We start from the raw sequence: 20913 nt of genomic DNA, 5'->3' as shown, positions 1-20913 counted from the left end.
TTTCTTTGCGTGATAGTTAACACATAATGAGCGTTCAGGAACTCTTAGAAATCACCATAGTCAATCGATTCTAAGATATGGCTTTTTTCACCCACTTCGTCTCCCACGTCAAAGTGCGACTTTAACCAATGGTGGCTGCTGTCAGCTGGGCAGCAGGAATCACACAGCCCATCGTGGCCCTGGCATGCAGCTTGTAGATAAAACACGGGGACACTGTGTTGGCCAAGACAGCTCTTTTAACAAATACCAGAAAGAACTTGTAAGTGATAAGAAAGCATTGGTCATAGTTTAATTGACACGTCTCTTTCCCAGTAGTAGCATGTGTATTTTATAGTCACTGACATTTTATATTTGAGGAAAAATGGCATCAGGTCTGATATTCAGCTAGAACATTCCACCTGGTCGATGCTCACGTTGTACCGGTTATTAACTATGTTCCCTCTCACTCTCGGCTATTGTTGCCACCTCCTTGGAGGAGGTGAGAACCTGACTATCGTTTCTGAGGTTTCCGGAAGAGTCCACCATGTGTCGCCATTTGGTGCCACGGGCCCTTTAGGTCCTCGTGCCATAGTGCTATCATCAGCTTGGAAAGGAAGGTGGGCATGGAGCATTTGGGGCCAGAGCACAGTGTGAGGGAGTAGGGGATGGGAAGGTGGAGGTCCATGTTCAGACATCAACTTCTTTTTTTTTTTTAAATTTTTATGTCTTTATTATTTTATTTTGAGAGACAGAGACAGAGAGTGAGCAGGGGAGGGGCAGAGAGAGAGGGAGACACAGAATCCAAAGCAGGCTCCAGGCTCCGAGCTGTCAGCACAGAGCCCGACACGGGGCTTGAACCTACAGACTGTGAGATCACAACCTAAGCTGAAGTCGGATGCTTAACCGACTGAGCCACCTAGGCGCCCCTCAGATGTCAACTTCTTTTCCTGCTAAGTCAAGTCTCAGGGCTCTAAGCAGAGACTCTAAATCCAGCTTCCCAAACACACTCCCACACCTGAGGTCTGCCTCACTTGTTTGGCCACTCTACCCTCACTTCAAGCCTGGGGCTCACCTGTCTCTAACCCTTCTGGAGTGGCTCTGGGAAGAAAGGACATGAGGGCTCTCTAGGGCAAAGTGGCCCCTGAAGTGACTTTCCCAGAAAGGCTCTAGTCTGGAGCTACCTCACCCTTCCTAGAACCAGCTGTCTTCTCTGCCTTTTGCCAGGAGGAGAGAAACACAGCTCACCCACAAAGCTCCTTTCCCAGAGGAAGTCTGGGGGTCCCAGTCTGCCTTGAAGGGGGTAACCTCCCCCCTCCCCCCTTCCTCAGTGATGGAGACCCCTTGCTGGGAAGGGAGCAGATAGAACAATGAGCTCATCTCCCATGTGAAAGTCCCAGACAAGCCAAGACCATCATTCACACACTGAGTGCCTGCTGTGGCCAGGCTGAGAGCACACAGTGGAGATGATTCTAGCAAAGATGCTGGGCAGAAGTGGTGAGCTGCTTCTTTGGTGATGCCGTGATCTGAAGGGACCATTCTCACAGGACACGGCCCAGTGGTGCCACCTGGGGATACTCCTGTTCTCCTTAATACACCCATCCACCCCTGGGTCCTCCTGTCCTTTCTCCAGGGAAAACGGTCATGTTCAGCTAGGCAGACTTCCCGGCTCCAAGGAACTTAGATCTCTGAGCCTCAGCTCCCCAGACCTGAAGGGGCATAACTGAACACTGATAGAACCAGGGGGCACTTTTGAGTGTCAAAATAAGGAAATCAGGATTCCCGGATGTGCTGGGAGTGGGAAGGCAAAAACACTTGGGATCCAGGAGGGAATCAGAGCCTGACAGACGCAGAAGGGAGAAGTGTATCATACATACTAGGAATCTCAAACGCAAAGCCTCCAGGACCCAAGCTCATAAAATATATGGGAGAAGTGGAGTGGGCTGTGGCCAACTGGGGAGTGCGTGCTGCACCCACCACATCCCAATTAAGACAGAAAGAAGAAATCTACCAGGCTCAGTCTCAAGCTCACCCTGAAGCCAGAAATGGGTCAGTCCTACAGGCACCTCCAGATCCGAGAGCTGGGAGGGGATTCCATTACCAGAGAAAAAGGAAATGGATCCTGAGCAGGCAAAAACAGCACATGCCTTCCTTGCAAGGGAGTGGATTTCCAGGCAGAGGGGACTGCAAGGGCAAAGCTCAGAGGTAGGAAATGACTTGGATTGTTTGGTGGAAGATTTGAAGATGGGATCAAGAGAGGCAAGATGGCTAGGAGCTGGGCTGGGTCCAGACCACAAGATGGTAGGTCAGAGGACTTGGACTCTGTCCTAAGAACAATCAGACTGAAGCTGGAAAGTGAGATAAGCATATTTGCAGTTTAGACTGAGTCCACTGCACAAAGATGTGTTTGAGGGGGCCACAGTGGCTGCAGGGAGCCCAGGAGGAGGCTGATGCAGCCCCTCAGAGCCTTGACCGTGGGTTGTGGCAATGCGGCTGGAGAGAAGGGAACGTAGTCAGAGGAAACAGCATGTGCAAAACTCAGAGGACAGATGGAGCCCCATGGTTCAGGGCAGTAGGAAGAGCTGGGTGTGGCTGTGGGAGTGGGGGGGTCAGAGGCAGGATTGGAAGAAGAGAAATCTCACACCTCACCTGATATCACCCTGTCTATTGGGTACACTTCCTTCTTGTCTGGCCAGCCTGGGATTGGGTTTGGATATTTCCCCCAAGCTGCCCATGCCCAGTAAGGCCCTTGCTCATTATGGTGAGTGTGCCCATCAAATCGGGTGCTGCAGTCAGCGTATAATGTATCATCAACTCTGGCTGGTGGGTGAGCAGGGAATACCCATTGCCTGAGCGCCCTTGTTCAGCCCAAGTAGGTAGGCCTCGGTCCCTCAGTGCTCGTGAGGGGTGGGAGTGAATGTCTCTATTTTACCCATGAGGAAGCTGAAGATTTATGAAGTTAAGAGAGCTGCTCAGGGTCATGCATCAATACAGTGGTGGAGCAGGGTTTGAAATCCGTCAGTCACTCAATCAATAAATATGTATTGAACACCTACTAGGTACCAGGCACTATTCAAGACAGTATATATACAACAATGAGTAAACAGACAAAAATCCCTGTCTTTATATTCTGGGGGGGTGGGGCGGGGGGAGAATAGACAATGAAAATATTTGTACCTAAGAATACCAGGGGCACCTGGGTGGCTCAGTCGGTTAAGCCTCCGACTTCGGCTCAGGTCAGATCTCACATTCGTGGGTTCGAGCCCCGCGTCAGGCTCTGTACAGACCGCTCAGAGCCTGGAGCCTGCTTCTGGTTCTGTGTCTCCTCTCTCTGTCCCTCCCCCGCTCATGCTCTGTCTCTCTCTGTATCAAAAAACTAAATAAAACATTAAAAAAAAAAAAAAAGAATACCAAATGTCAAGTCCCCTCTTGGCCACCAGAGGGCACTGCAACCACACCACCTTCTTTCTCTGCTTCCATCTTCCTTTTGGGGTTCCAAAGATAACAGCCAGGGAGGCTATGAATACTCAGTGCATCTGCTCAAGGGTGAAAGCCGAGGAGAGGTGTGCCACAGTTCCTTCCTCCACCCACTTCTCCAGCTTACTCCCCTCACCAGCTCTCCATCCAACTGCTCAAGGTCTCTTAGGGTGTCAGGATGGCCAAGTGGTCTAAGGCGCCAGACCCAACTGCTCAAAGTCTCTCAGCGACTTTATAAGACCCTGTATATTTCAGAGGGTTCCAAGGCTTCTATTCATCATCAACCCATCCATCCTGCTTCCATTTGCCCACCTGCCCACCCCTGGTTCAAGTCCTCCTCGCTGTTCCCAGCCCTCCACCCTCCAACTGGGGCATTCAGTCTAGGGGTCCAGGTCCAGGAAGGCAAGAGGTCAAACCGGGTTGACAGAGTCCGTGAACTCAGTGGGCGTGAGTTAATGTGCCAAGGCCAGTTAAAAACTGGAGACATTTAAAAATGGCAAGACATTAGCAAACCAAAGTGTATCTGAAAGCAATTCAACTTTGGATCTTTAAAAGATCCCACTGTGGTTGTATGTGGTGTGGACACATATATTAATTTATCGCTAGCCCTTCAAGACAATATAGTAGGTAAAACTCCATAAATATTTCAGTACCTCTGGACTTTGTTCCAGTCACTTCCTGAGTAATAGATCATTTTGGCAGTTACTCAGTAACATTTTAAGACCTGCTCTCTGAGGCCCTAAGTAGCTCAGCTTGTAAAACCGATCTACAAAGCACTGAAGGGAATCTGACTGTAGATCTGTGAATAATGTCTCCACTGATCATTGCACACCTCAGATTTATGCCAGATGATGCGGGCTTTCTTCATTCCAGGCATGCAGTGTCTTGGGATCCCTGGAATCTGGTATACTGCACTGGAAAAATGATCAGAGACAGAGATCCTGAAACATCTCTCTAGTTTGGTAGGTTGCTGAGTAACCTTTTTCCCTCTCTTCCAGCAATTCAGCTGTGAGGTTCCGAAGCCCTAGTACCAACAAAGAGCTATCCCACTTGCTTCTTGATATTTGGTTGCTTTTCAGCCAAAAGAAAGCAGATTTGTTGAAATCATATATCAGTATGTGAAGGACAATGCTGATTTCTTTTTTTTTTTCATAGTTTATTTATTTTTGAGACAGAGAGAGAGACAGAGCATGGGTGAGGGAGGGGCAGAGAGAAAGGGAGACACAGAATCTGAAACAGGCTCCAGGCTCTGAGCTAGATGTCAGCACAGAGCCCAACATGGGGCTCGAACCCACAAACCCTGAGATCATGACCTGAGCCGAAGCCGGACGCTTAACTGACTGAGCCACCCAGGTGCTCCAGACAATGCTGATTTCTTAAAGGCTGGATAAAAATCATTCTTCCCACATGAATAAACAACAATAAAAGCCCCTTAACTATACTCTCACCGAAAGCCGAAACAATGTCATTTTTATTTTTTGCATGATTTGCTTTGTTTTCTCGAATGTTACGAGCCGGAAGGGGAACTTACTGAGATGTGGCAGCTTTTTAGGTAAAAGACTGTACTTGACACAGTTTTGTATTTGTGATAGAGTGACTGCCCAAAGAGACGGATGATTTCAGGGGCTAAACCAAGACTTGACTTTTGTAAATTCCAGTCTAATTAATCCTAATGAATGAAAGCGCACTGGGGAAGACAGAGAAAGTGTAAGAGAACTGTTCCCGTGACCTGTCTGTGGCAACAATTCAGGGACGCTCTGCATACAGTAATTAAAAGAGAACCAAAAAAAGCTTCATGTATCTTTACTGACAGTTAATTTATCCTTGCCTTTATTTTTCATTCGTTAATTAATTCAGTTATCATGGTATAAAATGAAGAAGTGAAAATCTGTATGCACTCCCTGGAGAGAACCACTTTTTAAAAAAAATTTAATGTTTTATTTATTTTTGAGAGAGAGACACACACACACAGCATGAACAGGGGAGGGTCAGAGTGAGAGAGGGAGAGAATCCGAAGACAGATTCCAGGCTCTGAACTAGCTGTCAGCACAGAGCCTGACATGGGGCTTGAACCCATGAAATGTGAGATCATGGCCTGAGCCAAAGCCAGACACTCAACCGACTGAGCCACCCAGGTGCCCCGAGAACCACTTTTAAGAAATTGTTTTTAATTCTTCTGGTGCCTCTCTTGAGTTGTAAAGATGATCCTTTATAGCTTTTAAAGGTTTCTAGACTCCCTGTGTCAAGGACAAAGAATTTAGCTTATACACATGTTCTTTTTTTTTACTTTGGTTAGTTTTATTATTAAAATTTTTTTTAATGTTTATTTTTGAGAGAGAGGGAGAGACAAAGAAAGAGCGGGGGAGAGGCAGAGAGAGGGAGACACAGAATCCAAAAGAGGCTCCATACTCTGAGCTGTCAGCACAGAGCCTGATGCGGGGCTCAAACTCAAGAAATGAGAGATCATGACCTGAGCTAATAATGTAGGATGCTTAAATGACTGAGACACCCAGGCTCCCCAAGTTTTATTATTTAAAAAATTTTATGTATGTATGTATGTATGTATCTATCTATCTATCATCTATCTATCAGGTAATCTCTGCACCCAAAATGGGGCTTTGCCTTACAACCCCAAGATCAAGAGTTGCATGCTCTACCCACTGAGACAGCCAGGCACCCCTGTTAGTTCTATTTTTATCAGTAGTCTTTCTGTTGGTTGTCCTTATAACCAAACTTGTTTCTTTTAGAGGCCTTTTGTGTATGACAGACTTCACTTAGCGTATTTCCAAGGTTCATGAACATTGTAGCATGCATCAGTAATTCATTTCCTTTTGTGGCTGAATAATATTTCATTTTGTGAGTAGACCACCTTTTGTTTATCCATTCACATGCACATATGCACATATGTCTTGCTTCCACTTTTTTGGCTATTATAAATAATGCTGCTGTAAAGACTCATGGACAGGTTTTTGTGTAAACTTAGGTATTCAGTTTTTCTTGGGTGTAGATATCTAGAGAATTTCTGGGTCAGGTTTAACTTTTTTTTAAGTAGGCTCCACATCAAGCATGGAGGACTGAACTCATGACCCTGACATCAAGCTGAGCTGAGATCAAGTGTCCAAGGCTTGGCCAACTGAGCCACCCAGACTCCCCAGTATTTAACTTTTTGAGCACTGCCAAACTGCTTTCCAAAGTTGTTTTCCATCGGTTTACATACCCACTAGCAATGTACAGAGTTCCAGTCTCTCCACGTCCTCACCACTATTTCTTTTTGTCTCTCTTGTTTATCCTAGCCATCCTAGTGGGTGTGAAAGTGTGTCCTATTGCAGTTTTCACTTGTATTTCCCGAATGACCGATGATGCTGGACATCTTTTCATGAACTTATATATATTGTATGTTGATTATGTATCCTACAACCATGTCAAATTATTTATTGGTTATAATAATTTTTTGTGGGTTCCTTAGGATTTTCTCTATATAAGATCGTGTCTTCTGAAAATGTAATTTTACTTCTTCCTTTCCAATTTAGCCTGGACTATTTATGTTTAATGTAATCATTGATATGGTTGGAATTGAATCTGTCATCTTGCTACTTGTTTTTTTTTTTTATTTGTTCTATTTTTCCTTTTTTGTTGCCTTAATTTTTTTTAATGTTTATTTCTTTTCAAGAGAGACAGAGACTAAGTGCAAGCAGGGGAGGGGCAGAGAGAGAGGGAGACACAGAATCCAAAGCAGATTCCAGGTTCTGAGCTGTCAGCACAGAGCTAGATGTGGGGCTTGAACTCACGAGCATATGGTCTGACATGCGGTTTGAACTCATGAACCACGAGATCACGATCCAAGCTGAAGTCAGATGCTTAAGTGACTGAGCCACGCAGGAGTCCCTTCTGACGCCTTTTGTTGGAGGTATTTTTTATAGTTTTTCCCTCCTTTGTTGTCCTATGAGCTATAACTCTTAGCTTATGTGTGTGTGTGTGTGTGTGTGTGTGTGTGTGTGTGTGTGCTTTAGGGTTGATAGCATTCATCTTTAACCTATGTCAGTCTGCTTTTGAGGGGCTTTACACCACATCATACATAGTATAAAAACCTTACAACTGTAGACTTCCCATTTCTCCCTCCTGGCCTTTATGTTATCGTTGTCAGTATTTAACTTTCATATATATTCAACTCCCCCTAATATACTATTCTTTTTGTTGAAAAAATCAATTATCTTTGAAAGGTACTTAAAGAATAAGAACATGAGTAATATGTATGTATATACATCACCATGTGTGTACTATTTTTTTTAATTAAAATTTTTTTCACATAATCTCTGTATCCAACATGGGGCTTGATCTCACAACCCAGAGATCAGGGGTCCCATGGTCTACCGACTGAGCCAGCCAGACGCCCCTATGTCTAAGTTTATTTATTTTGAGAGACAGAGAGCGGAGGACAGAGAGAGAGAGAATCCATGCTCGTAGAGTGGAGCCTGATGCAGGGCTCAAGCTCACAAACCATGAGATCATGACATGAACTGAAACCAAGAGTCGGACGCCTAACGGAGCCACCCAGATGCCCCTATATCTACTATTTCTGATGCTCCTCATTCCTTTTGTAAATCCTGATTTCTTCTAGGATTATTTTCCTGCTGCTTGAAGGATGTCTTTTCACATTTTCATTTGGTGTGAGCCTTTTTGGGTTCATCTTTTGTAAATCTGAAAATGTCTCCTGTTGCCCTCACTTTTTTTTTGAATTGAGATGTGACTGACATATAATATTATATTAGTTTGAAGTATGCAATGTAATGGTTCAATATCTGTGTATATTGGAAAATGATCACCACAAGAAGTCTAGTTAACATCCATCCTCACACATAGTCACAATTTTCTTTTCTTGTGATGAGAACTTTTAAGATCTATTTTGTTAGTAACTTTTCCAATATAGATTTCAGTGTTGTTAATGATACACACCACATGGTACATTACATCCACAGGACTTATTTTATGACTGTAAGTTTGTACCTTTTGACCCCCTTCACCCACTTTGCCCGTCCCCCGCTCCCTACCTCTGGCAAACACCAATCTGTTCTCTGGATCCATGAATTTGGGCGTTGCCTTTTTCCCCCTTTTTTTAAGTAGGCTTCCCACCCTGCACAGAGCCCAACATAAAGTTTGAACTCATGACCCCAAGATCAAGACCTGAGCTGAGATCAGGATTCAGATACTTAACCAACTGAGCCACCCAGGAGCCCCTTTAAAGATTTATTTATTTATTTATTTATTTATTTTAAAGGTTATTTTTTTGAGAGATAGAGCATGGGGAAAAGGCAGAGAGAGAGAGAGAGAGAGGGAGAGAGAGAGAGAGAGAGAGAGAGAGAGAGAGAGAGAGAGAGAGAGAGAATCCCAAGCAGGCTCTTCGCCACCAGCATGGAGCTGGATGTGGGGCTTGAACTCACAAACTATGAGATCATGACCTGAGCCGAAATCAGATGCTTAACCAACTGAGCCACCCACTCAGGCACCTCTGAAGATTTTATTTTTTAAGTAATCTCCACACTCAATGTGGGGCTCAAAGTCACAACCCCGAGCCCAAGGGTTGTCTGCTTTACCAACTAAGCGAGCCAGGTGGCCCTTTGGGCAATTTGATCATGGTGCGCCTTGATGTAGATTCTTGTGCATGAGATTTGTTGAGCTTCTTGGATCTGTGGGTTTATAATTTTCATCAAGCTTGGAAATTATTCAGCCACTCGATCTTAAAATCCTTTTCCTGTGTCCCTGTGTCTTTCCTCTCCTTCAGCTCTAGTTATTCACATGTAAGGCCACAAGAGGCCGTCCCACAGCACACGAATGTGCTTTTCATTCAAAGAACCTTTTCTCTGTGTTTCATTTTGAATAATTGCTTTTAAAAAGTTTTGTATTTTTACAATTTTTATTTAATTTATATATTTTAAAAGTTTATATCCAAGTTAGTTAGCATACAGTGCAACAATGATTTCAGGAGTAGATTCCTTAATGTCCCTTACCCATTTAGCCCATCCCCCCTCCTACAACTCCCCCCAGTAACCCTCTATTTGTTTTCCATATTTAAGTGTCTCTTACATTTTGTCCCCCACCATGTTTTCACATTATTTTTGCTTCACTTCCCTTATGTTCATCTGTTTTGTATCCTAAAGTCTTCATATGAGTGTAGTCATATAATATTTGTCTTTCTCTGACTAATTTTGTGTAGGATAATACCCTCTAGTTTCATCCACATAGTTGCAAATACAAGATTTCATTCTTTTGGATTGCTGAGTAATACTCTGTTGTATATATATATACACCACATCGTCATTATTCATTCATCCATCGATGGACATTTGGGCTCTTTCCATACTCTGGTTATCGTGGATAGGGCTGCCATAAACATTCGGGTGCATGTGTCCCTTCGAAACAGCACACCTTATCCCTTGGATAAGTATCTAGTAGTGGAACTGCTGGGTCTTAGGGTAGTTCTATTTTTAATTTTTTGACGAACCTCCATACTATTTTCCCCAGTGGCTGCACCAGTTTGCATTCCCACCAGCAGTGCAAGAGGGTTTCCTCCTCCTCTGCATCCTCGTCAACATAGGTTGCTGCCCGAGTTGTTAATGTTAGCCATTCCGTTTTTTAAGATTTTTTTTTTTACTTAATCTCCACACCCAACATGGGGCTCGAACTCACAACCCTGAGAGCAAGAGTTGTGTGCTCTACCAACTGAGCCAGCCAACCGCCCCTGACATTGAAGTTTTCATTTCTAGAAGTTTGAGTTATGTCTTTTTTATATCTCCATGTCTGTACTTAACTTTTTTTTTTAAAGACATGGAATACAGTTTATAATTGCTGTTTCATTCATCCTTTTCATTCTAGCATTTGTGTCAGTTCTGGGTTGGTTTCAGTTGATTGGCTACTCTCCTCATTCTGCGTCGTGTTTCCTGCCTGTCTGCCTGCCCGGTCATCTGTGATTGCTTGGCCAGCATTGTGAGTTTTACCACGCCGAGTGCCAGATCCTCTGTGATCTGTCTGATTTGCTAGGCAGGTGCATAGCAGTGTTCAGCTCGGGGTGCTTATTCCCCGCTACTAAGCCAAACCTTCCTGGACACTCTGCCCTCCACCTTGTCACATGCTGGTCTGGCTGGTGGGAAAGGGTCCTGAGCACAGCCCCCTGGTGTCCTCAAAGGACAAACCTCGCTTGTTTTCCTCTCTCTCTGGGATTTCGGTGCGTCTGTCACTGTCTTTCATTGCTTGGTGTCCAGTGTGTTGAAAACCGTTGTTTCTGGTGTTTTGTCTGGTTTTGTTGGGGTGGTGGTGTGGTGTCTGGCAGGAGGCTGAATCTGGTCCCCTTACGCCACCTTGAGGAGAAGCAGGGATGTTGGGGTGTGTGTTTCTAAGAGCTTCCAGGAGAACCAGGGTGCAGCCAGGTGAGGGCCACTTTTCAGACCTGTTTTCTCGGCTTGAAATATTTTTTTCTCAATCAGATAGAATCTTTGAGTATTTCCTCTCCTCCATTTTCTCGGTGCTCTTTTTCTGAACTTCTGTTAGATGAATATTGAATAGATTGATCCTTTATCTCTTCGTGTTTCTTTCATATTTTCTAGTTCTTTCTCATTTTGTTCTACATCCTAAGAGATGTTAAAAACTTTTCGTCTCATACCTTCCTTTGATTAACTTTTTTTTAAATTTAAGTAGGCTTCATGCCAAGGGTAGAGCCCAATGCAGGGCTTGAACTCACAACCCTGAGATCAAGACCTGAGCTGAGATTAAGAGTCCAATGTTTAACCCATTGAGTCACCCAGGCACCCCAATTAACTTTTTAAGCAGGGCAATTATATGTTTAATTTCCAGAACTTTTATTCTCCAATTACAATGAATTCCTAGAAGCCTCTGAGTATTATCTCATTTATCTGTTTCCTCCAGGGATGTCTGCATCTTAATCCTTTCGGGTGCTACCAAAAGCAAGAGGAGGCCCACACGGTTCCCGGCAGGCCTATCCTGAACAGGACAGTTCTGTGGGCAGGTGCATTAATTGATAAGAATGCTTCGTTTAGATCAGAGATTCTTGTTCCCCTCCCCCCACCCAGATGACACTTGGCAATGTCTGCAGACATTTTTGGTTGTATCATCTAGGGGGATACTGCTGGTGTTTAGTGGATAGAGACCAGAGAGCCTGCTGAATATCCTACAGCATACAGGAATGTCTCCCACCACCAAGAATTATCTGGGTCAAATGTCAATACTGTGAAGGTGGGGGAACCCTGTTTGAAGACCATCTGGGAGCAAGCTGACACACCTCACTCCACCAAAGCCAAGACAAGGAGGGATCCTCCATCCTCACTTCAGGAGACTTCCCAAGCATGTATTCAAGTTTGTTTGAAAAGAGAGCTCTGGGTGCTTGGGTGGTGCAATTGGCTACGCATCTGATCTCAGCTCAGGTCATGATCTCACGGTTAGTGAGTTTGAGCCCCACCTTGGACTCTGTGGTGACAGCTCAGAACCTGGAGCCTGCTTCAGGCTCTGTCTCCCTCTCTCTCTGCCCCTACCCTGATCACATTCTGTCTCTCTCTGTCAAAAGTAAATAAACATTAAAAAAAATTCAGAGGTGCCTACTTGACTCAGTCAGTTGAGCGTCTGATTTTGGCTCAGGTAATGGTCTTGTGGTTGGCGAGTTCAAGCCCCGCTTCTGGCTCTGTGCTGACAGCTTGGAGCCTGTTTTGGATTCTGTGTGTGTGTCTTTCTCTGCTCCTCCCCTGCTCACACTCTGTCTCTCTCTCTCTCTCTTAAAAATAAACATTTAAAAGTTAAAAATTTGTTTTTATTTAAAAAAACATATAAATAAAATCTTAAAAAAAAAAAGAAAGTACCTGGGTGAGTCAGTCAGTTGAGTGTCTGACTCTTGATTTCTGCTCAGCTCATGATTCCAGGGTCATGGGATTGAGTCCCACTTGGGGCTCCACACTGAGCATGGAGCCTACTTAAGATTCTCTCTCTCCCCCTCTGCCCTTCTTCTCCACTCACGGACTCTTCCTCTTTCTCGTTAAAAGTAAAAAAATTTAAACAATTTAAAAAAGTGATCTCCAGCTGATGGTTCATGAATCACACGTGGCCCACAGACTTGCTTCCTTTGGCTTTTGATCTGGACACTGCCGTTAGTGGTGTGAGGCGTGGCTGCCTGCTCCCAGATGGTCTTCAGTCAGGGTTTCCCCCCCTTCACAGTATTGCCTTTGACCCAGATAATTCTTGGTGGTGGGAGACTTTCCTGTATGCTGTAGGATATTCAGCAGGCTTCTGGTCTCTATCCACTAGACACCAGCAGTATCCCCCTAGATGTTACAACCAAAAATGTCTCAAGACATTGTCAAGTGTCACCTGGGAGGGGGGGGAAGGGGAACAAGAATCTTTGATCTATCTCCATCTCTATATCTATGTCTAGGTCTATATCTATCTATCTATCTATCTATCTATCTATCTATCTATCTATCTTTATCTATTTTTCTATCTTCCTAAAGTAACCAACGTTTTGCTTGATATTACCTAAATATCTGGATTTCTAGCTTCTGCTGGAAAATCAGGACAGACATGGTAAGTATAGCCTAGCGACTACTTTCCGACAGACAGGCGTGTGGTCTGTTCCCACCTCTGTCTCCCAGTCCACACAGCCTCCTATGTCTCCTGTTTGGCCTCTTGACCCAGGTGAATCCATGATCCCCGCATTTCCTTTTTTTCTGTCTTGTCTTGTTTTGTTTTAATGTTTATTTACTTTTGAGAGAGAAAGAGAGAGGGAGGGGCAGAGAGAGAGGGAGACAGAGGATCTGAAGCAGGGTCTGCACTGCCAGCACAGAGTCCGAAGTGGGCCTCAAACTCACAAACCTCGAGCGCATGACCTGAGCTGAAGTCTGACATTAACCACCCAGGGGCCCCTCGTTTTTTCTGGTTTTATCCTGAGGAGGAATACTTATTCTGTACCCAGGGAGAGCTGGGGAGTGGCTCTGAGATAATCTTTCAGTTAATCATCTTGTTTCTCCCCTACTGTTACTATTACTTTGGAATACTCATAGAATATGACACATTTCTGCTCCCATTGGAGGTGGAGACTGAGGGCTTGTCAGGTAAGAGACAGCAGGTGGAGCCCTGAGCGTGAGTGAGATTGTCCAGAAAAAGTGTGTCAGAGAACAAAAGCACTCCAGGACTGACCTCTGAAGAACACAGACAACAAAAAGGTCAGAGAGGGTGGCCAGAGGGACGGAAGGCAAATCAGATATGTGGAGAGTCACACAAGCCAGGCGAAGAGACAGTGTCAAGAAAAGAATCAACAGGTCGAATGCTGCCTTCAGGAGGCTGCCCTGTGCCCTTTCTGTAAAATATGCAGCCATGATTTTGGTGAAAGCAGCTTCTCTGGAGGTGTGGGAGCATGCGGAAGCCTCAGCAGGGCGGGGTGCTGAGGAGAGGAGAGAACGTAGATGGTTAGGACAGACTGCTCTTTCTGAAAGTCTGGCGGGGAAGGAGGTGTGAGGCAACGTGTGGTGAGGAGGGAGAATTCATGGCTGGGTAGGCTGGTTGTTTTATGGTGGAAGAGATTTGAAGTTCATTATGAGGAAAGAGTCTGACCATTGTGATTTGTGAATGGTGTAACCTGACCAACACATGCCCCCCTTGAAACATTTAGAAATTCAGCATAAAATCAAGTAAACATGTTTTGAAATGCACAACTGGGTTTCAAGAAAGTAAGGGGAATCCCCGCCCACAGAGAGGAAATTGAAAACCAGAGCTGTGAGAGGGCTGTGTGGTTGTGTTGAACTTGGCAATGAAGGGGGCTTGGGTTTTATGCCTAGACCTTGGATATATGCCTGGCCTGGGGCATTGAAACCTGAGACCTGAATATAAAGCTCAACCCCTTAAAGGGTGATACTTTCAGTGAAAGAATAGACTAGAAATGGAGCAGCTGGGTGGTTCAGTCGGGTGAGCATTGGACTCTGGCTCAGGTTATGATCTCACAGTTTGTGGGTTCGAGCCCTGAGTCAGGGCTCCATGCCAGCATTGAGGAGTCTGCTTAGGATTCTCTCTCTGTCTCCTTTCTCTATCTGCCCCTCCCTCATTTGCAGTCTCCTTCTCAAAATAAATTAATAAACTTAAAAAAAGGAGTAGACTAGAAAGAATACCTTTCCATTTCTATCAGCTCAAAGAGTATAAAAGAACTCTGGCTCACCCTGAGATCTCATGGCAGTAGAAAATGTATCCCGAGAATTCATTACCAATGGCTGGCCTTTACACGGGTTTGGGGTTCAAGTTTATACCATCTGCATGGTCATTGAAGCCCTGATAAAATGAACAAATACATTAGTCCAGGGTTGGTAATACTCTTGAAGCACCCTCAGCAGGAGCTAACCCAGAACCTTTCTAGAAAGACACCCCCAAACCTGGTCACGTGGATTCCCACTGCTAAGGGCCTGCTGACTCTGAGTTCACAGCCCCAAAGTAGAAAGTATAGGAGGAAACATCTGTCATGGATGAGAATAAGCACCCTCCAACTCCAGACAACAGAAGTATCAAATGAAGAACCACACAGTAAGTATATTTTAAGCGCCTAAAGACTTAAATGAAAGACTCAATGTGAAAAGGGGATTAGAAGGTGTTAAAAACAAACAGCAGAGAGGTTTAAAACAGAAAAGTGAGTGGGGCTCCTGGGTGGCTTAGTCGGTGACGCCTCAGACTCTTGATCTCCGCTCAGGTCATAATCTCACAGTTTGAGAGTCTGAGTCCCAAATCAGGCTCTGATGGTGCAGAGCCTGCCTGGGATTCTGTCTCTCTTTCTCTCTGCCCCTCCCCTGCTTGTGCACACTCTCTCTCTCTTTCTCAAATAAATAATAAATAAACTTTAAAAAATAAATTAAAATGAAAACAGAAAGGATAAAGGGCAAAACTAACGCTTCTGTGAATCCACCCACTTAGTCATCTGTGTCCCTGTCTTGGGCTCCTGGTACGTGTGGCCCCTGGTCTGGGTTTGGGAATGGAAAGAGGTCTCTGGGCTCTATATCAGGAAGATCACACTCATCACTGCATGCACACACCCTTCTTTCATTTTTTTAAGTGTATTTATTTTTGAGAGAGAGAGAGAGAGTGACAGAGAATGGGAGAGGCTCAGAGAAAGAGAGGGAGACAGAGGATCTGAGGCAGGCACTAACCTGACAGCAGAGAGCTTGAGGCAGGGCCCGAACCCAAGAACCACAAGATCGTGACCTGAGTCGAGGTCAGACTTAACCGAGAGAGCCACTCAGGCGCCCCACGCCTTTATCATTTTATAGCATCCTTAGAGGTCACAGCTAGATGTTGCCATAGGGCATCTTGTTCAACTTTCCACTTTCTTGTACAGAAAAAGAATGTGAGTCCCAGTACCATAAAAATCCCTTTCCTGAAGTCTGGGAGTGAGTGGGTGGCAAAGCTAGGTGGAGAGCTGCGGCCTTACCTCTGCCGAGCGCTTGGTAGGCTGGCATCTCAGCTCTGAACGCTGTGTGTCTGTTTTGTTTCCCTGGTGGGCTGTGTGTTTGCTCCTCGTGGGCAGAGTCCCCACAACCCAGTCCCATCAGATGATGACGACATTGAGAAGTGACGTCCTGATCCAGCTCCTGAGTTACCGAGATGGGACAGGGCCCCTGATCTCTATCTTGTATCAGTCATGTGTCCCTGTGTCATGGCGCCCCCTGCAACCCCAGCTCCGGCCCCTGGAGAGTCTCAGCTCCTTGAGAGCCCAGGCCAGGGCTCATTCCTCAGCCCCCAGGGCCTGGCTCAGAGAAGGTGCCCTGCTGCTGCTTTGACTCCTGGCATCCCAAGAGTGAGATGGGAGGTCCAGGCTGTCCTGAGCAGGAAGGAGGAGCTGACTATTGGTCACTGCCCAGCAGCATTTCCTGCATGTGAACTTGGGAGGTTCCTGGCCATTAAATACCACAGGGTGGCTGCTCCCCGTGCAGGGCCATTAGTCTGTCTCAGTACTTCCGGGGAAATGTCACAGGATGGTTCTAGAATGTCTAACACGTTCCTAACACTTGTTGGCCCATTAGTTCTCTTTTTTATTTTACATAGAAAGAGCACGGGGCACCAGGGTTACTCAGTCGGGTTAGCATTTGACTTTGGCTCAGATCATGATCTCGAGGTTCATGAGTTTGAGCCTTACTTTGGGTTTGTGCTATCAGCCTGTCAGTGCAGAGCCAGGTTTGGATCTTTTTTCCCCCTCTCTCTGCCCCTCCCCCACTTGTGCTTTCTCAAAAATAAATAAACATTTAAAAAAATGAGTGGTATTTGGGTGGCTTAGTCAGTTAAGCATCCGACTTTGGGTCAGGTCATGACATCACGGCTTGCGGGTTCTAGCCCCGCATCGGGCTCTGTGCTGACAGCTTGGAACCTGGAGGCTTCTTCGGATTCTGTGTCTCCCTCTCTCTCTGTTCCTCCTCCACTCACTCTCTGTCTCTGTCTTGCTCTCAAAAATAAGTAAACATTAAAAAAATTTTTAATCAATAAAAAAGAAAGAGCAGATCCTTGGGTCATGAATGCTTCCAGCTGGGAGGGAACAATGTCTACTTAGAACATATCATCTTTGTTTAACCTTGTATTTATTTTCATGTTTTACTTACTATTTATGGCAAGTGATAACTCATTTTCCATTTGCAGAAGTGATACAAAAAATGTTCCTTTGCAATAAATTTATTAAACAAATAGTAAATTACCTTACAGAAACAAATAAAGTAAATAATAGTACAGGTGGTAAGATGATAAGGCAAAAATCCTAACATGCATGATGGAATGTTTGGGAAATTGGACCCCCGGGAACACAGCCCCTGGCTCTCCTCCCAGAGGGGTGGCCAGGTGATACAGATGGTTATAGAATCATTTCCACTGGGTGGAATATTTCTACCGGGTGGAGCATTATAAATAAGCCTGTCACGGGGCAAATCTGTCTATCTGGATTGATCCAGCAAGCTGGGAGGGAGGATGGCCAGAGCCCGCACACTGGGCACTGCTCTGCCCTGTGACAGTGCTCCTTTCTGCACGGGATCAAACTCAGATTGTGTGGGCCGGCCTCCCTCACCCTGGAGGGTCAGAGTCAGAGGGCTGCCAGGTGTCAGCCTTCGTGGGACCGCTGTCCGCTGATGTCCACTGACTCGAGGTCCTAGCTGGAGGCAAGGAGGGGCCTCTCCAATTTGGTGACCGAGTTTCCTGTTGCAAGATGGGGTCAAAGCTACAGTTTGGACGTAGTATGGTGCTCCTTTGCCTGCTCTTGACCTCAGTCTGTGTTTTCCTGGAGGCACACAAGCCGTGGCTCTGGGAGGCTGGCCTCCTGTCCTCTTCTGCTGGCAGGACTGACACTCAGCTACACTCAGTCTGTTCTTCAGCCTCCACAGGACCCCTGCACTTGATGTCGCTGTCTTAGGTGACAATGAAGGAAGGCGGAAGCTTCTGTGATGATGCTATTTCCTACCTGTTTGTTATCTTGAGATCTTTCTTAATCTAGAATGTGATTTGGCGGCTTGTGGCCCATAGTTGGCACCACCTCCAATTCTCTGAGCCTCCGCCCTGGGCAGCCAGAGAGACACTTCTGGGCTTCCCCTGCAGCACATGCTCTGTCCATACAGTGCCTGCCCAGTCCCAGATCCAGGGACTTGAAATCCGGATGTAAAAGGCCTTCAGAGGGGTGTTCTTCCCTGTGGGCCCAAGTATGAACTTGGGCTCACAGGCTGGAGCCTCAGAGTCTTAAGGCCTCAGAGAGACCCTCTGAGGTAGGGCCTTCCTCAGGAGAGGCCAGTCCTCCAGGCCCTTGGGAATCAGAACCCCACACTGGTCCGACCTTCACGCCTCCAGAAAGCTGAGATCTGCTCCAGGGTGACCCGTGGCTGGAGGCCCCACTCAGGATCAGGGCTCCCCAGCCGCTGCCTCCGGGGCTGTGGGCTCCCCAAGTGCATGCTGGCCTCTGGCCTCAGTTCAGGCTCAGCCCAGCTCACCAGGCCTGGGGCGTAGGGCCTCTCCTCCAAAGCCTGGGGCCCCCAGAAGGTGCTGCGGACTGGGGCCCTGGGTGGGCTCTGGAGGACCACGGAGCTGGGAGGGGTGAGTGGAGCTGTGGGGACTGGTGGGGCTGTGGCTCGGGCCTCCAAGGTGCCCCCAGGGGTGGGAGGATCTGGGGCCCCATCCATCAGCAAGGGGACTGCAGAGCCATACCAGTCTTCCGAGCGCTCTCGGGGAGTGCCCCTGGGCTCGATCCACAGCTCTCCTCCAGGACGCCAGACCAGGGTGGGTGCATGGTAGTTGGGGTCTGGGCGCAGAGAGCGGCGGAAGAGGCGTTCGGCCAACACAGCTGTGGTTAGGAGGAAGAGGGCGGCAAGAAAGGCCAAGGCCAGCATGATGGGGATGCAGGGCCCACAGGGCAGTGGAGGCCACGTAACCAGCTCCGACTCAGAGAGTCCCTCCATGTGCCCAGAGGGCTGCTCTGGGGTTGAAGACATCTGAAGAGACAGGGGGTCAGGAGAGGAAGTACATGAGAAAGGGTCAGCACTATCTACAGGAAGAGAGAGGCAGCATGTGTCCAAACAAGAATGAGAAGACAGAGGCCTGAGGGGTTCCGTATCTGGCCTGGGAAACAGACCCCGGAAGACTGAGGAGCAAAGGGGGCCCAGAAGGGCCGGAGACAGGCAGAAGGCTAGAGAGCCAGCATCCCATCTTGGTCAGCAGCCGCCCCTCCTGCTCAGCCTCCTGAACCTGCTTCCAGAAGCCTTGTTTCCCCCCCACTGCCCAGACCCTGGAGTGCCTCAGACAAAACTGTAAGGGCCCCAGGGATTCTTTCCTGCTGTCTAGGCTCCCCCACATCTTGCTTGGGCCTCAGAGGAAGTGGTGGGTGCGGAAACGAGAATGTCTCCTCCCAACTCCCACCCTGCGTGTGCGCCCCCTCCCACCACTGGCTAGCACCTGGGTGCTCCTGTGCCCTCAGGACTCTCCTTGGAGTTGGCCTTGCTCTCTCCAGGTTCCACTGGGCTTGCTGTCCTGCCAGGTTCCGGGCACCGCCTCTGCACCTGTCCCCGCCTCTCCTCTCCGCCTCTGTCCTGGCCCTGGCCAACTGTGCCTCCCTTGTTTGTCTCTGCCGTCTCTTTCTGCCCCCCCCTCCATGTCTCCCACCTGCAGGGGCCTCCTGCCCACCTCACCTTATGTCAGGGCAGCCCCAGGGCTCCTGCCTCTCTCTTCAGAGCACTCCTCCCTGTGCAGGGTGCCGGCAGTTGCCTCAGATGAGGCCGGAAAGGCGGGCACCACCTGTTGCTGGGCAACGGTGCCCCAACTCCTCTTGCCCTTGAGGAGTGTTTCCAAGGCAACCTGGGGGGATGTGGTCAATGTGGTGGGGAGGCGTTTCCTGGAAGAGAGGTGGGGCTGGAATGGGCAGTGGTTGTGTTGAACTCAGTCTCACCCCACAGCCAGGCCCCAGGCCCCTCGCTCTGCCTGGCCCGGCCGCTGTGCCCCCACAAACCTGCCCTTGCCATCCTGCCACACCCCCTTCCTGCTTGACCAGCCTTCCCCATACTTTTCATGAACATGCATCTCTTTGTCTTCAGACCATTGAGCCTCAGTGTTGGTGGGAGGCCATCTGTGAGGTGAGGCTTGGGCAGCAATGGAGTAGGCCTCTTGGGAGAATCCAAGTACAAGTTCAGGCTCAGGCCTGTCTCCAAGACCCTGAACATTTGCCATCCTGGCTACTTTCCCCTGGGGTGAGGCTCGGAGGAACCTGGGAGCACGGAGTGAGGAGGGAGTATTGTTCAGCCACTTGGGTCCCTTCCAAGGTTGTCTAGTTCGACTCACTGGCTGACAGATGACAAGCAGTCCCTGCACATAGGCTGTGTTTGCCCAAAGTTACAAACCCATGGATATGGGAGGGATGGGAGAAGCATTGATATAAATTCCTGGTCTGGCAAGCAACCTAAACACAATTCTGACTAGGTGTGAATATTTGCTTTTGCCAAATGACAGTCATTTCATGAGAAAGGCTACAAAAATATGTTGAAATGTTAGTGTCTTACAAGATGGTCACAAGGGCAGTCTGACTCACATTGCTCTGTCCTGGTGGTTTTGAGGAACGGGCCAAAAGGAGCACAAAATGTGGCATGGGATGGGGTTGGTGGAAATGGAGAGTCCCGAGGCTCCTGGCTTTGGGACATGTGCCACCCTGATGTGATTATCATCGGATGAGATCGTAAGCCTTAAAATAAAATCTGAACTTGATACCACTGAGCTGGATAAAAAAAAATGGTTAAGATTTGGGTGCCTGCCTGGCTCAATTGGAATGGCATGTGACTTTTGATCTCGGGGTCGTGAGTTCAAGCCCCACATTGAGTGTAGAGATTACTAAAAAAATAAACTTAAGGGAACAAAAAGGTTAAAGGGGCATCTGTGTGGCTCAGTCAGTTAAACATCTGACTCTTGATTCAGCTCAGGTCA

General features: G+C 47.2%; 1 protein-coding gene across 1 annotated transcript; it reads right to left on the bottom strand.

Annotated features, from left to right (window-relative positions):
• Window positions 1–17127: 17127 nt before the first annotated feature.
• On the bottom strand, window positions 17128–19764 carry C8H16orf54 (chromosome 8 C16orf54 homolog). The gene is made up of 2 exons (XM_029947866.1): window positions 19632–19764; window positions 17128–18938 (listed from the first exon to the last, which is right to left on the bottom strand). The coding sequence occupies exon 2, from the start codon at window positions 18936–18938 to the stop codon at window positions 18264–18266; it is 675 nt and encodes a 224-aa protein (XP_029803726.1). The 5' UTR covers window positions 19632–19764; the 3' UTR covers window positions 17128–18263.
• Window positions 19765–20913: the final 1149 nt, after the last annotated feature.

Source organism: Suricata suricatta, chromosome 8, assembly GCF_006229205.1.
Source record: "Suricata suricatta isolate VVHF042 chromosome 8, meerkat_22Aug2017_6uvM2_HiC, whole genome shotgun sequence".
NCBI lineage: Eukaryota > Metazoa > Chordata > Mammalia > Carnivora > Herpestidae > Suricata > Suricata suricatta.
This window is presented reverse-complemented; position numbering and strand designations above follow the sequence as displayed.

Coding starts and splice junctions, on each gene's coding strand:
- C8H16orf54 (XM_029947866.1), bottom strand. CDS start 18,938: ATGTCTTCAACCCCAGAGCAGCCCTCTGGGCACATGGAGGGACTCTCT.